General features: G+C 38.5%; 1 protein-coding gene across 3 annotated transcripts in view; it reads right to left on the reverse strand.

Moving 5' to 3' along the window:
• Positions 1–16,626, reverse strand: part of ADAMTS3 (ADAM metallopeptidase with thrombospondin type 1 motif 3) — a 124,018-nt gene extending 107,392 nt beyond the window's left edge. For all 3 annotated transcript variants that reach the window (XM_072117403.1, XM_072117394.1, XM_072117385.1), the window contains exons 1-3: positions 16,037–16,626; positions 15,009–15,036; positions 5,222–5,628 (exon numbers count right to left, since the gene is read on the reverse strand). In XM_072117403.1, coding sequence (XP_071973504.1) covers positions 5,222–5,628; positions 15,009–15,036; positions 16,037–16,105 — 504 coding nt within the window. In that variant the 5' untranslated portion in view covers positions 16,106–16,626. The remainder of the gene's footprint in view (positions 1–5,221; positions 5,629–15,008; positions 15,037–16,036) is intronic.
• Between the last annotated feature and the right edge of the window lie 1,077 nt (positions 16,627–17,703).

Genomic DNA, 17,703 nt, shown 5'->3' on the forward strand with positions numbered 1-17,703 from the left:
ATACACCCTGCTAACAGCTGATTGAACCATAGAGAGACACTTTAAAGTGAAGGTTCAAAATGATTTTGTAATTGCAGTATCTAAGAAAACCACTTATGCAAGAAACTTTTTACTGAGAAATCCACTTACAAAAGCTAAGAACAGACACTGATTTTAAACAGGGTATATAAGCACAGTATAAAACTGCAATCCATTTGTATATATTCTTAAAAAATCCCCTCATCTCTTGCCAAAGACATAACTCAACAATATAACTTTGACGCGCCTTTCATCTTTCTTTGGACAATTGAGGATATGGGCTTGAATTGAAGAGGACAAGATAAGTATGTCAATCTTCAAGCGGTCCCTGCATGTTTGAACCTGGTCCATATTCCCCTGAGGAATTAGGCCAACACTGACAGGTTCCATGTTATCAGAGGCCACTTCTCATTCTATGGTCTAATTTTTATCCACTATACCGCTTTCTGCAAATAAAAAAAATTCTCAAACCCATTTCTAAAGTTTTTCTTTTGCAAATGGGTAGTTGTAAATAAATGAAAAAAATATTTTATTGCAGCACCTGTGGCATTGCCATATATGAAAATTTTAAGGGTCAGTAAAACCATAGTAAAAGTGTTCCTAGCCAACCTCTGGATATAACAGGCACCTTCCTAGCAGAAAGGTGCCTGAGTGTTAAAGGTTCCTGGCCAGCTTGGTCCTTAGAAACGTGTATGATCTGCTGCTCAATAGCCTTTGTTTTTAACCTCAGGTTTGCTTTACAAATGAGTGTGAGATTTCTGCTTTGCTGAACTTCCGTTAAGGCGTAGACACAATGTCACTTTAAATCTATGCTGTATACCTTGAACTTTGGCTTGTAACGCTAGCTATCTAGAACACAGATTGGCCTTGTCCATAGTCAAACTAGTAAGGTGGAACACTGGGTTTCCAACCTGTGGCTTTTTACAATTCCATTCCCATAGACAAATCCTTTAAATTTGTCTATGTCTAATTAAAATGTAATTAAATCAAGTAACTAGAATGTTTTATTCTCCACACAAGGAGTGGCAGATGCTATCAGCACATTGTAATGTATGAGTAGTAAAATCCCCATATACTGCCATACTGTAGTATGGCAGTATATGATAGGATCGTACAGACATCCTAGGGTTAAAGTACCCTAGGGAGTCTGAAAAATAGTAAAAATAAAAATAAAAAAAAACCTAAAAATTCAAATCACCCCCCTTTCCCTAGAACTGATATAAATATAAATAAACAGTAAAAATAATAAACACATTAGGTATCGCCGCGTCCGAAAATGCCCGATCTATCAAAATATGATAACCCCGTAACAGAAAATCGTGCCCAAAGTCGAAAATGGCACTTTTTTGCCATTTAAAAAAAATTTTTAAATTCTATTAAAATTGATCAAAAGGTCGTACAGTCCTAAAAATGATAACATTGTAAACGTCATCAAAATCCACAAAAAACGGCACCACCCACAGCTCCATACACCAAAGTATGAAAAAAGTTATTAGCGCCAGAAGATGGCAAAATCCCTTCATCACTCGCTCTTTGCATTAGGTTGACTTGCTCTGCATCTGTATCTGTATTGTTGTGACCTCAGCTAGTTTTTGACATTGACTCCTTGCTTTCTGACTTTGTTCTTGACATACCCTCTCGTTGTGACTCCGGCTAGTTTACCACTCTTTTGTGTTTTATGTTTGTCAGTCCGTTTGTGTTTCCCTTCCCACACTTATCCAGTGTATTTCGAATCTTCAAGTAGTCGCCCCACGGTTTAGCATGGGGGGGCTATAGGCAGGGACAGAGGTTGGGGCAAGCTCAGGGCACACTATCCCCTGTCTTCTGTTTTACCCAACCCTAACAATAGTGGCCTTGCAATTCTGTACATGGACAGCTTAAAGTGCTTCTACCAAGTTTGATTGTTATCCCCATTCCATAGGATAGGCTCCATTCAATTCTATGGGAGCACCGAAAATTGCAGTACACAATGATCAGCTATCCCTGGCACTCACACTCAGTCTATGAGAATGGCAGATATAGCCAAGCACTACACTTGGAAATTTCTGACTGTCCCATAGTACTGAATACTTGCATGCTTGACCTTCCACTCCATCAATTACTAAGACTGCAATGCCCATTCTATGGATCGTTGGTCAATGACTCTCTATTGGATAGGGTATAACAATCAAACTTTGTACAACCAAATAGCAAATAGCACCTTAAAATAAAAACTACCATGTACATTTTCTTACAATTTCAAAATACAAAAGTCAAAGACATATAATTCACTTAAATAACTGTACTTCACGTCTATAGACATTCTACTCATCAGTAGCCAACTTCCAACTCAGCATCGTGGGGACAGTAACGTCCCGCGCCAGCCCACTACTGGCCGGTCACGCCCTCTGCTCATCCAGCGTGACCGGCCACTGGCGTGAAGGTGGCAGATTGGGCTAAATAATTTCAAATGGTAGCAATAAGCTAGTATTTGCGGTTATTTCAGGGCTTCTACGCCACTGACGTGGCACGGAGGCCCTGATAAATATGCCCCATCAACTTTATTTTCATAACCCCTTCTTAAATAATTCTATATTTGAGACCCTCCATAAAAATTAACACACATATGTTAGAGTAACATTACCTACTCTGGCTATGAGCATTATCAAGTACAAGATACGGTTTTGTTTAACACCCCTTTAAATAGCAATGATTTTAGGCAATGTTAGCAAACTTTGTCAATCTTCACCATAAAGATTTTGCTAATCAACTAAAAAAATGTTTGGTTTGATGAAAAAATTACTTTTCTAGGTCCAATGAGGTTTAAGTGCTATAACATATAGTTCCAGCAATATCTTTCAAGGGAGAAATTTTAATACTGTTGGATGTTTTATTTAAGGCAGTGAAAATCCAAATAGCAAATGGAGCCAAATAGCAATTGCATTCATAAACTACAGAGACTAGTGCAGCTTTCCATTAAAGTCTTCTTTAAGCAGCCCATTGAAGAAGGTCAGCGTCCAATGTGTTTTTAGATGTGGTCCCATGGGAAAGGGAGTTTCTACTGTAACTGGATGAACACAAAATAGCTGCTGTTGTTTTTACTCTGTAACACTGATTGAATTAGTATTTGCAGCACATGTGGGTTACAAGCAGTGTGTATCTGGGATTTCAAAATGTTTACCCTGGTAGACCACGGAGTTACCACTGTAAATACCCGCCCGCTCCTCCTGTTTTTTAGAAATAGTGTTTAGTGTGGCAAAGAGATGCAGGCCAAAGTGTCTTTCAGTATACCTGGCAATGACCTCAATCTGATTTTATCCTTAAACATTTCACCCACACAGTATCTTTTTTGTGATTAAAAGGACTGCTTGACTCCCCTGGAAAATATACTGATCACACTTTAACATTTTCAAGTATAATATTTTTGCTGTTTTAAGGGTAAGCCAGAACTTTGCACTTAAAAAAATAATAATTCATAAGAATAAAGTTTACTTTGAAAAAAAAAATATTGAAATCTGTATATAGGGATTCTATACCTTAATAGCACCTTAAAATAAAAACCACCATGTACATTTTCTTACAATTTCAAAATACAAAAGTCAAAGACATATAATTCACTTAAATAATTGTACTTTACGTCTATAGGCATTCTTCTCATCAGTAGCCAGCTTCCAACTCAGCATCTGGTATATGCGCCAATTCAGCGTGAACAATTAGAGGGAATCTGTAAGCATTTTTGACGATACAGAGCTGCAGACAGTGTTAGGTGGCAATACCAAATACCAGTATGAAGGACCACAATACAATACTAAATTCATCAAATGTTGATAAAAAAAATCGTTAAATCTTTATTTCTATTTGTACAAAATATGGCAACCAACAAAATATTAAAATCATCACATAAAACCCATACAGACAGACAAAAAGTGGTGGTGGCCAATTCAACAATCAGGTATTCGCCATAATAGGCATTGATTGTATAGAACGCCTGGCTAGGCACGAAATACTGCTTGTACTGGTGTGTATATATCTCTCCCTGGATTTACTTGTATGCCTATTATGGCGAATACCTGATACTTGAATTGGCCACCACCACTTTATGTCTGTATGGGTTTTATGTGATGATTTTAATATTTTGTTGGTTGCCATATTTTGTACAAATAGAAATAAAGATTTGACGATTTGTTTAATCGAACTTTGATGAATTTTGTATTGTATTGTGATCCTGTATACTGGTATTTGGAATTGATATGTTGGTGAGTATGGGGACTGTGTATATATATTGTGAGTGCTATCCCGATTGGTAATCTTAGTGTTAGGTGGCAGCCCTAATATAACCACAGTCCCACTGAGTAACAGCAACAGTAACAGGAGCCTGTAACAGCTGTGACCTATAGCAGGGGAGGAGCTATACTGTGTACAGTGAAGAGATCTCACACAGTAGTCCAGCTGTAATCCTGGAATATAAATGAATTTTACAAAGTCCTGCTGGTATTAAAAACAAACTTAAAGGCATTACACAGATCTTGAGGGCTGCTACCTAGTATTGTCTAAAGCTTTGCATTGTTAAAACTAATGATAGATTCCATTAAGAGTCCTAAGTACAGCCAAGGGTAAAGATTGTCACACATCAGATGCACATTATCTAAAGACATCAGTTGTTACAGTGCTGGTTGATTATGCACTGGTGGCCAACATTGCAGGAAAGAACAATCATGCAGATTGGGTCAATAAGCAGATTGGGTAAATAAGGCAACCAAGGTCTCAATAGAGGTCCTGCGCAACTCTACTTGCCAGTCTACCACTCATCAGCAAAGATCATATAGCAGATTACCTGCTTTATTATTAGTATGTTCTTATTGTAAATCCTTTTACAAGGTCCTGCGCGACCTCCATTTTTATTGCTATGTATTCACTACTTTCTTTTCTCATGTCTTGTATTCTGTTGTATATGAGAAAATCTTTTATAAAAATGATTTAATGCTGGAGCCCAGATCTACACTATCAGGCATTTATTCCATATAATTTGGTACCCCCTGAGACACAAAAGAGAAGAAGATCAGCATATATCAGTATATAGCCTTGTTATAGGCCATTATCTCTTTTTCATTAACTCTACTTAGGCCCTCAGAGGTGTTTTAAAGGTGCTGCCCAGGCTACAATGATGCACAGCAACTACGCAATTGAAAACACAGACAATAATGGTAAATAAAATTGATCTTACCAGACCATCACAGTTACTTAATGCTACAGATGCTCCAGGGATATCTGTTATTTCTCCAACATAAGCACAGTTTGTCCACAATGGCTGCTTTTTCCAGATTTGTTCAGTGCTATTCAAATTATAGGTCATATTTCCAACATGGCTTCTGTTTTCAGCATTTAAAGCCTCTTCATGCCACTCCACAACAGCCCCTGGAGCAATGAGGCGATTATTTGGCTTCAATTTAAGATGAAATTCCCTCCCAAAGGCTGTAACATTGAAGTAAAGTGGCTGATGACTTTGTGACGTATCTCTTGCCAATCTTTTTTTGTGACGAATTGATAGTATATTGGAAACATGGTGTCCCTCTGCATCAGTAGATATCGGTGTAATGAGTTCATATTCTCCTTGTTTTATCCTGTTTAAGTCTAAGCAGAGGGAAACAAACAAACAAACAGTAAATAAAAAATAAAAAACATTAAAAAGTAACTTATAGAAAATTGCCATATGTGATTTCCCTATTATGTTCCTTGCCCTTTTCTTTCCAGAGCTATGGCATTTTATGTTCTGAAACAGCTTGTTCAAATGCTCTGAAGTGGACGAGAAATACCTGTTGGTAAGTCAAATTGAGGTTGCCTTCACTTCCCATGATTCTTGCGTTCTCTCATACAGTAATTTAGAAACATATCCAGTGAGATTCCTACAAGTACATCCCCTGAACACAGATAGAGTACATACAGGATCTATATGGAGAGTAGCTTGCCAGATGTCATCACATAGAGAAGCAGTAAATTAGTTACATGAATAGTATATTCTGCTGTGTGAGAACTAAGGGTTAATAACTTTTCTTCACTGTGCAAAGTCCCAGAGTACTAGGGGTTCAGAAAAGGGTCCAGAGAGAGACCAAGAAAGTTCTGTTGAATCACAGACTTCATGGAGGGACTGATAAGAAAAAGGGAAGATATTGTACCTCATCCCTCTATATAGGAGATTTCTGCCACTTCTGAACTCGTGCAGGCAATAGGTATTTCACAAGGTAAGAACGCCCCATGCCACCTACGCCTGCCCATGAGCACTTGGCATGGAGGTGGCATAAGGGGGGAAATAACTGCAATTCCTGGTGGTTCATCAGGAATTACAACTAATTCAAGGCTTGTATGCCAGAAAACAGGCATACAAGCCTTGATAAATCCCCCATTAAAAGGAGCCTGTTACCACATTTTCACAAATACAGATAGTGACAGGTATCTATAGAGCCACTGACACCCTTATTTTAGCTTAAAGAATTTCTCTTAGATAAGAAATAAATAAATCAACTTTATGTTATATTACATATATATACATGGGGCAGACATTTCAAATGTAATAGGACCTTAGATGACATCACCATGGTCACATTAAGTGGCCAATGATGTAAAAGAGTTCTCTCTCAATGTTCCACACAGCAGTATGTCCTAGCAGAGACATAGCAATCAAGACTAGGGAGGCAGGGCAATGCAGTGATCACTGCATATACCGGACTCCATTTCTATCATTGGACTTATATCAGGTGAGTTGCATATACTGTATATCAGTGATGGCAAACCTTTTAGAGACCGAGTGCCCAAACTACAACCAAAGTCCAGTTATTTTCCGTGAAGTGCCAACGTGCCATTTTAAGCAGTAACTTATAGCTACCTGTTCTTCCACTTCATTAATTGTATCGGCCGCCAGAGGCCACCAATACAGTTGAAAGAAGGAGGGCAAATTCAGACTATCATTGTAGCTTCTCTCAAGGGTCTCTCTGTACAGGAAGAATGTTAGGTCCAGCAGGATGAGCTCCAAAGATAATGCAGTTTTGTCAACACCTTCTCACTTTTCAAGCAGTTCCAAACAGTCAATGAAGTGTCGCTGTAAAATAGTGCTGAAAGCAACATCTTATAAGTTGCCTGTGACTGTGGGAAAATTTAATGGATTTGGTCCTGTTTGGTGAACTCTGTCCTGGGCTGATGGCCTGAGTGCCCAGGGCACTCAGAAAGGGCTCTGAGTGCCACCTCTGGCACCAGTGCCATAGGTTCGCCATCGCTGCTGTATATACTCGAGTATAAGCCCTCCCGAGTATAAGCCGAGACCCCTAATTTTACCACCAAAAACTGGGAAAACCTATTGACTCGAGTATAAGCCGAGGGTGGGAAATGCATTGGTCACAGACCCCCCCCCCCCAGTATATAGCCAGCCAGCCCCCTGCCCAGCTTGCTCCCAGTAGTATAAGCCAGCCCAGCCTTCCCCCAGTAGTATACAGCCTGCCCCCAGTAGTATACAGCCTGCCCCCAGTAGTATACAGCCACCCCAGCCTGCCCCCAGTAGTATAAAGCCACCCCAGCCTGCCCCCAGTAGTATACAGCCACCCTAGCCTGCCCCCAGTAGTATACAACGTGCCCCCAGTACTATACAGCCACCCAGCCTGCCCCAGTAGTATACAGCCACCCCAGCCTGCCCCCAGTAGTATACAGCGTGCCCCCAGTAGTATACAGTCAGCCCAGAATTAAAAGAAAAAAAAAAACTTATATAGCACCGCTGCTGACGTCATACTAGACAGAAGACGGGCGCTAAAGCAAGAAGAGGAACCGGGAAGCCAGAAGAGGAACCGCGATGACATCGGGGGAGCAGCGCTGCGCATCAGGGTCACCGGAGGGTGAGTATATAAGTTTATTATTTTTTAAGTCCATTTTTTATTATTTTTTACTCGTATTGACTCGTGTATAAGCCGTGGGGACGTTTTTCAGCACATTTTTTGTGCTGAAAAACTCGGCTTATACACAAGCATATACGGTAACTGATTTTTTAACATTGCGGCCATGAACGATTTAGGGATAAGGGCAATGTTTATTAATCATAGTTTTCAATGAATTGTTTAGTCTGGCTGTGTTAATTTGCACGGCAAGTTCTCATTAAGTCTATTAGCAGGCTACAGTACGTAGTCACTGTTTATTATTTGCAGATGGAGATAGTAGATCATTTGGAGCAGAAGGGATCACCTCACAAGGAAATGGATGTGGTCCTGTCACAAAGTATTTTTGTATCTGTTACATAATTTACATGTTTTTAATTTTTTTAATAATCAAGCTTATCATAAAAACTTATTTTATACATATATATACCGTATATATATATATATATATATATATATATATATATATATATATATATCTATGTATTTATCTATATATACACTAAAAGATAAGCCTTGTGTGTTCATGGCTTGTATTCACATCTATTTAAGGAATGTGTAGACCAGATGGGCCATCAAACCATGTTTTTACATTTGGATTACTCATTAACTAAGGATGTAGACTTTTTTGTAAAAGAACAACACTAACATTTCCCATCAACCCAGGGTTCTCAAAATGTTTTCTTTTTCTGTCTGTTTTATTACTCTGTAACTGTTGTTACCATCCTTGTTCCAACAAATGACAACATGAAGTGATCCATTCCTGTACCTTACAGTAAAAGAGAGTGCTGAATAATGTGTCCCAATTATGAATTTTTAATGACGTATTAATCTAGAAATACATATATACAGATAAATATTACGTTCTATTGAAAATAATCAGTTAACAAATTTAACGTTTTAACACCACAATATTCTTAATTTCAGTTTTTTTACTGAGTTTAGTTTAATCAATCCCTAACACAAAAAAATATTTCTTCAATTTACAGGGTTTTTTTTATTTTAAAAACCTACCTACATGCCCATAATATACTGTAAATAGGGCTTACCTGCCCCCTAGTAACGGCCCTGTATTGACATACAGGCCCTTGGAAAGAGGCTTCCCGGCCTCCAAACCTGCCAGTAAAATGTGAATGTGCACTACAGTCCATCGCATCTACTGCCATGCACCTTCTACACGTTTAAACTGATGTTATAGCAGGTGCATGGGAGTGGTCAGGATAGGAGCGCCAGCCTCTGTGAGTTTTGCGCACCTTGTTAAAATTGTTTTTATCTTTTGCTTTGTTGTGTGTATTATATGTATATGAATTAATAACGATATTGATGTTTATAATCTTATGCCTCTTTGTACCTCTTTTTATGCTGATACTATTCAGCATGTCTTGCCATATCTGATTCATTAGCATTAGCTCCTGTAGCTTAATTATAATCTAATCACAATCAAAAAGGTAAAATGCACATATAAAATCCACAAGGCGAACAATTGGTGCCAACCCTGGGTTTTGCCTCCACGGCTTCTTCCAGGGCACGAAAGGTATAAATATTGTGTGAGGAAAGATAAAGCCATGGAGAGGAAATTTATTGATTTGCACTAATGATTGGTGAGTTATATATTTGCATTTTAATTTTTTAATGAGTATATTATAATAAAACTACTGGAATTTTAATGAAACAAGCTATGCTATTTTTGTGTAAATTTTCTCTATATAGCAAGCCAGAAAGAATGTTATTCACCGTTTGAAAAAGATAAAAGAAAGTGTCTGAATGGTGGTTTATTCTTAGAGAAGATTTCCTGATCATGTAACACATGAAGATTATTTGATTGTTGGGAGATATAATTAAGAAGCGAAGCCCATGAGCTCCGGTCAAGTGTTTTGGGGGGGTGATTGGAAATTTTGTTTTTTTCTTTTAAATGTTTACAATGCTTTTAAGTCCCCTAGGCATGTTTTATTTGAATCACAGAAAAAATAGGTAATTCTTCTATTTTACTTTTTCTACATAACAGTCCATATAGAGGGAGATTTATCAGAAGTGGCAGAGTTCTAATAGGTTGCCATGAGCAACAAGAACAGTTTGCTCTAAAGCTTCCTACAGTTGAACCTTCAGCTAAGTCTGAGGTCCACAAAACTCTGAAAGGATATCTCTGTACTTAGCTGCATTGCTCTTTCCTTCAAATGCAACCAGTCATCCTGCCCCTGCAGTTGAATACACCACGATATCATGAAGATACCGCCACGTTTCACTGTTGGCAGGTGATGAGCAGCGCCTGGTTTTCTCCACAAATAGCGCTTAGAATAAATACCAAGAAGTTAAATCTTGAGACCAGAGAATCTTATTTCTCATAGTCTTGGAGTGCTTCATGTATTTTTTTGTACACTTTATGTGGCGTTCATATGTCTTGCACTGAGGAGAGGCTTTCTTCAGCACATAAAGCCCTGACTGGTAGAGAGCCGCAGTAATAGTTGACATTGCTGGACTTTCTCGCATCTTTCTACATCTCTTCTCGCACGATTGCTTAGTTTGGCTAGACAGCCAGGTCGTGGAAGAGTTGTGAGGGAACCTCTTCCGTTTAAGGATTATGGAGGCCACTGTGCTCTTAGAAACCTTGAGTGCTGCAGAAATTCTTTTGTAACCATGGCAAGATCTGTGCCTTGCCACAATTCTGTCTCTGAGCTCCTTGGCAGTTCCTTAGAAGTCATGATTCTCATGTGCTCTGACAGGTGTGTGCCTTTCATAATCAAATCCAATCAGTTTAAACACGGCTGGACTACAATGAAGGCGTAGGACTATCCCAATGAGGATCAGAAGGAAATGGACAGCATGTGAGTTAAATATGAGTGTCTCAGCTAAGGGTCTGAATATTTATGACCATGTGATCTTTCAGTTTTTCTTGTTTAAAAAATTTGTAAAAATATCTACATTTATTATTTTTTTTCTGTCAAGATGGGATGCAAAGTATACACTTAAGAGCAAAAAAAGAACATTCTTGATCTTACCAATTGGTTGCAATGAAACGAAGTGTGAAAAATTTAAAGGGGTCTGAATACTCTTCATGCCCACTATATTTTATCAGAGGAAATTGCCTTTAAATTTCTTATATTCATCTTAACAATTTTTTTTAAATATTTGACTGTTATCCTTTAAGTATCATCTTGGTAGTTACCCCAGAGCCTTCTTTATTGCTCACACAATATATACATTCACATTAAGTTCAGTAGCGCAACTTGTGAACACAATTGTGCATAAAATGACCAAACTATGGCACTGGCCAATCCATATCAAGGATATCAGAAACATCTGCTACCAGCTTGTTAAAATTATGAGTTTGAAACAAAATAACATGTATTAAAATAGGAATTCATTGAATTATAAGAACTTTGTAGAATACTTATGTAAACCCCTGTTTCCTATTTTAACCTGTTACAAAACTTTGGAAATCCTTCCGCTGATGTAAAATGTATGTCTTGAATTAGTAATAAAGGAAGAGCACATTGTGAAACTGTTTATATGAACTATTTAGCATATGGTTACAATGATAGTATAAAGAAACTATTCTTTGTTATCATGTGATCTAATGTAGCGTGATAGAAGTGTGTTAGATAGTATTCCTACAATAACAAAATTCACATAATATATTTATCAAAGACATCGAAGATTTCATGGATGAGACCATGAATTCCTCCATACGAAATAGTTAAGACGAAGTGAAAGGGGTAAATCCTTTAGAAGGTCTTTTGATGTTGAGGTCCATTGGGCATGCCTTGTCATAAGTCTATAGCACATGGCACAAATTAATGCGTTATTCATTTCTTAACATGGGAACTAAGAACTTCTGGTAGTATCTCTATTTTGTTAAACTACAGGTTTCATTGGATCCAGGGCCGTCCAATAAAAATAGCAGGTTAGGAAAATGTTACACAATTGCATAGCTTAAGAAAAATGTCTATCCAGATCAAACAGGCAGGGCAACCACCAATGCCCCTTACCATCCACTGTCCTAGTCTATATAAAAATATTTCCATTGGTGCTGTAGTACAAAGTACTGTTTAGACCATAAGTCGTCTGAAAAATGTCAAGTTCTCTCCCGCTTCACATTTTTAGAATATATTTTCCACCAATCACATATGATGATATGTGTGGCCAGTAGTTTTAAGTCTATCCATGATATGCATTCAAGAGATCCTTTACTATGTAAAAAAAAAACTATGTACATTTTCAGGGGCAATCCTTCTTTTCTTTTTGCATGGCATCGTTTATGTTGGATAAGAGTTAACTTAAAACGTCATTGTTTGACACAGAAAAGGGGTCTGCCTTGGCTGTTAAAGCAAGGAACAGCTGTCTACATATGGGTGTCTCTGGCTGGAATGAAATGTCTAATCATCCGCTCTTCTCACAACTTTCTCTAGGATAACTGGTTGGCTCCTTCTAATTGTTTCCTAATCACTGAAGTGTTTATATTTTTTGTCTTATTGTATTGTATGTCTTCCCTTTATTGATTGTACAGCACAATGGAATTAATGGTGCTCTATAAATAAATAATAATCATCATGTTTCAAACAAAGTAGAAACCTATACAGGCAGACCCCGGGTTACGTACAAGATAGGGTCCGGAGGTTTGTTCTTAAGTTGAATTTGTATGCAAGTCAAAACTGTATATTTTATCATTGAAATTCTAGACAATTTTTTTTTGCCCCAGTGACAATTGGAGTTTCAAAATTTTTTGCTGTAATGGGACCAAGGATTATCAATAAAGCTTCATTACAGACACCTTACAGCTGATTATTGCAGTCTGGGACTATTCCAACGCATTTAGAGAGATTCGCCAAAGATCACAGTGGGCAGAGGGGTCCCTCTGTAACTAGGGGTCGTCTGTAAGTCGGGTGTCCTTAAGTAGGGGACCGCCTGTAGATGGATATCACTATTCCAAAAACTAGAACAATTAATGTTTTATGTTGAAAAATTGTTACATAATCTTTTTTCTTTGCAGAATATTGCTCAAAATTGGATTACACAAAGGGGGTTATACCTTCTCAAAAATAAAAACACTACTTCCTATTAAACATGACTACCTCTGAAACTGGTTTTTGTTTACTTGCTGGTGGAAGTGACTGTTGCAGTAAATCAGAGGCGGAAAAGTAACATACCATATTCACAAATATGATGGATGGCAAGTATTTTAATTTGTCAAAACTTGGATAACCCAAGTATGTTTGTTGGTAAATGTGCTGTAGGCCAGTGTCAGGAGAGGCAGGCCCCATAGCAGGCTTCTGAATGGGGCCCGCTTATAACTTAAAAAATATACATATTTTTACCGTATACTCAAACATGCAGGTTACAATCACACATTTATACAGTCATGCGCTCACATATAGAGCATATACACACACATATAGTGCCGTATACAAGAATACAGCATGTATACACACATGCAGTATATCCAGCCATACAACATCCCCACATACAGCATATACACATCACAGATACAGCATATATACATCACATATATGTTATATACATATTAAGCTGTAAAGCATATGCACATCATTATTGCATCCATCCTCCATTGCCTCCAATGGCCTCCGCTGAACATATATTTCAGGAGCTTTCCTTGTGTATATACAAAAGACATGATTTGAATGTAGCCTTATCAGTTGTGATTAAAGCATAGGGAGTTACAATAATAACCCTATATGAGGAAATTGATATTTTAAAATTATCTGAATAAAAGTGTCCTCAGGTGCATGAGACTAAATGGTCAGTCATATGCTATGGAATCTGCTGCTGATTTTCATTTTATTTAAAAGAAATCATTGTGATTTCTATTTAGATAAAACATGCTAGAAATTCATTTTGATGTACCCTTATGTTTCCTTCCAGTGTTGCACATTTCAATGCTGTAAATCTGCAGCATACAGTCCGTCCTCCAGTTTTTTAGGTCTGTACTTAAGTTGAATTTATATGTAGGTTGTAACTGGTATATTTTATAATTGTAACTACAGACAAAAAAAAAATTGTATCCTAGTGACAGTTGGATTTTCAAAATGTTTTTCTGTCATGAAAAAAGGGATGATCAATAAAAATTCATTAGAGACACATTACAGCTGATCATTTTAGCCTGGGACTACAGTAAAGCATCCAGAGAACTTCACCAGAGAGGTCTGTCTGTAGCTAGTGGTCATCTGCAATCCTGGTGTCCTAGTGTCGGGGACCGACAATACATTAGTAGTGTAATGTATGGGATTTATGAAAACCCCATTCACAAACTACAGAAGAAATCTACAGGGGGAACAGTTTTCCGCTACAGATAAATGACATTAATTGCAGTGGATCATAGATGGAAATGGAGCTTCGGCACTCTACAGCGGCAGAATTGTGGCATAATAAGCATCAGAAACCAAATGATTTAGTTTTTTTCTGATGCATGTGTAATGGCTGGAATTGCCACTAGGGTAAATTCCACAGCCAGTACTCTACATGGCAAGCTACCTTTACACTTCACATATCCTCAGAGACAATATACATTAGTTACTGGTGGATATATTCATGTGGTACTAACAATAAAATCAATTCAATACAAATAATAAAAGTATGACAAAAAGCATAGACCCACTGAATGTAGTACAAAGCTGACAAACACTTGGCGGGATTATGGGTTTTTCTCAATATCAATTTTACTCTTAGTAATAAAGATAAAAAGAATGGCAAGTCATCTTTTTCTGTCATATTGATACATTCTATTCAGCTATTTTCCTAATGATGTTTAACCAAGTTGGCAGGGAATGGCTTCCAATAAAGTTGCCAAATGAATTGTCACCAATTTTTGCCAGACATCTGAACGCTCAATCTGCCCAGTTAATGGAGTGGAGAGAAATATAATATTGTAGAAATAAGGCAGGTTTGCCATTCAGAGGTGACTTCGTTCTCCCCACTGAAATAAATGGTGAGCTCCGCATCATGTGTGTGGGTACAGCCAGTATTTCATGTATATGGACTGCTCTAGTATTAAACTTTTCAGAACCCAGCAAACGCTTGCCAATAGTCCCTTTGCTAGAGTTTGTTGGCATTCTTAGTCGATAGCTTGTCATATGATAAACTTACCTATCTGGTTGTTTCCTTCATTGCCAGCCTAGGTTTAAAGAAAAAAAAGAAGATTAGTTGTTTTTAGATGCCTTGTACATTTCCTAGTTAAAGTACACTGTATAGTCTGTAGAGGGGAGAAAACCAAAATTGCTGCAGGCAACTTTTAAGTTTATTGGTGGGTTTCCAACGGTGAATGAACATCTGTGTTGCCACCTATAGTCCAAGGGCTTTCATAATATGTCCAACATAGAAATGTAAGAAATGAGTCAGCAAGGTTGTGCCAACAGTCCAGTAGCCCAAGGCCTTGAAGTCAATTAACTATTCATAGCACGTGCTGCAGGCTCCTGATGGAGACATTGATTATATCCTGTAGACAGTATTTATATGTTATATGTACATGTATATAGATATTGACACAAAGAAGATATACGAGGCAGATACCTATAAATCAGCATCACATAAAAAAGGCAAAACCTTATATGAATAATGTCACATGGATGTTGCCGGGTAGGGGGAGCTTTCTAGCCTGGATCTGTCAAGCAGTCTGGAACATCCTAGGTTGACACGTGTATCCACTGCCCCACTATGACACATTTATACTGGTACTTTTACAAAGAGATCCCCATCATCTGTTTCATAGCACCCATCATAATAATTATCAGGAGAATATGAAGATGGAAGGAAGGAGAGATTATTTGCTATAATAATATGGTTAAAGATGGATAGATAGATAGATAGATAGATAGATAGATAGATAGATAGATAGATAACAAGATAGATAAATAGATAGAAAGCTAGATAGATGATATAGATTGATAGACTGACGGACAGATGATAGATAGATAGATAGATAGATAGATAGATAGATAGATAGATAGATAGATAGATAGACAGACAGATATATAAGAAACAAATTGTTTGATAGATATGTGAATATAAATATTAAAAGTAGGAATGGGTTAATATGTTTATATATTAATAAATAGTGACACATTCTAGATAACATTGCTGGATATGTATATAAAAAGACATTCAGTATCACTTACTCGTAGAGCTGTAGTCCTGCTATCTATCACAGCCACAGCTAGTAGAAAGAAGAGTGACAGGGGAGCCATGCCGCTGATGTCCAGCTAATCCCGGGATGTCTGATGCGGTACCGCCTGGAGGTTCTGCTCAGCAGCACATGTGAGGCGGTTCTCCTGCGGTAGAGCTCTTCTAGTCAGTTCTCGCTGTAGTTCAGATCCCTTGAGGACCGGTCCGCTCTATGTTAGTTTCAATGGACGTAACTTCTACTACTCATTTACGGTGAGGTCCTGGGTAAGGACACTCCTGTCATAAAATTTGTTCTAGCGGTTAGGGAAAGTGAGGTCCTGCACAGTCTACGTGTTACTAGCAGGTAAGATAGTTGGACTAGCCCTTTAAGAGAGAGGGGCATGCAGCAGACGGGAGAAACTTCTTACAGCTGCTGTGCTCTGGGCTCAGGGCGGGAAGGTTTAGGAGGATACCTATACTTTCTAGTCCAAGCAGAGGAAGATATCTACTGGAAGGGAGCAGGGAAGCAAAGTTGGCAGGAGGAAGAGGAGGAGGGGGAGAGTCAGTGTGTGACTCCGGGGCTCAGAGAGCGCTCTGCTTTCCCCCTCAAGCCTCCCAAACATCTAATAGAGGCCTGACTGACACCTCCCCCTGAGACGTCAACAGACCCCTTCTCTTCCTCCCCTGCCCTGGCTACGAGCTCGCACTGTATGAATGGAGCTATACACCCTGGGCAAGCTGAGCTCAGACTGCTCTCTATCCTGCCATCTTTCCCATGGAAAGGAGGGTGACAGCCAACATGGCCACCTCAACAACTCCTGAAAAGTTCCTCACACAGCTTTCCTTCAGCTCGGAAACACAAAAGGAGAGGGGGAAACCAGCTATAAGAGCTGGTCACAGGGCTGATGCCTGTGCCTCCCATGGCTAGGGTTGCTATTTTTGAGGTAAATTAAAATAAAATCAGTTTCATGAAAGAGAAACCAGCAGCTTAACTGTGAAAATACCAGCAACAGTACCCATGTCTGTCACCTCTTTACGGTCACAAGAAACCGTCCGTGTGACCGCCATTTAAGTGGAGCAACAGTTGCACTTGTAGAATGAAGTGATAGCGTGCCTGGGGGACTATTGTTACATTGTAACGGGAGACACAAGCCCCCTCCATCATTCCTATGATTAGTGTTGGGACCTTCAAGAAAATCAGCCCTTCTGTGAATAGATAATAGGTTGGTGAACACCCAGGGGTGGGCATAATAGTCATGGGTCCCCATATCAAAAGTCAGGTTTGGGGCCTCCTCCCAAGCTAGTGAGGTGAATAATACTTGTTGCTCTCTGTATTCATTCCCATATTCTATTGCCATATCCCTACAAGTATGTATTTACAAACTGTTGTAATACTGTACCTAATACTACTATTATATTACTTTACATGAGTCAAAAATTACCACCGTACAGTGAATAATGTTACTGTGACTGAACAAGCACCATGATGCAAAAAATTAAAATATTAAAAATAACAAAGCTGTGTCATAGTGACGGAATAATACTAACACGCCATAACCACTACCATTACCTCTACATAGCGACTGAATAACTACATCGTACTACTGTAATACAGAAATGTACCCCCACAACATAACCACTACCAATTCCACTGCATGGTCACTGAACAACACCACCAGAC

This window comes from Engystomops pustulosus, chromosome 1 (assembly GCF_040894005.1).
Source record: "Engystomops pustulosus chromosome 1, aEngPut4.maternal, whole genome shotgun sequence".
Classification (NCBI taxonomy): Eukaryota; Metazoa; Chordata; class Amphibia; order Anura; family Leptodactylidae; genus Engystomops; species Engystomops pustulosus.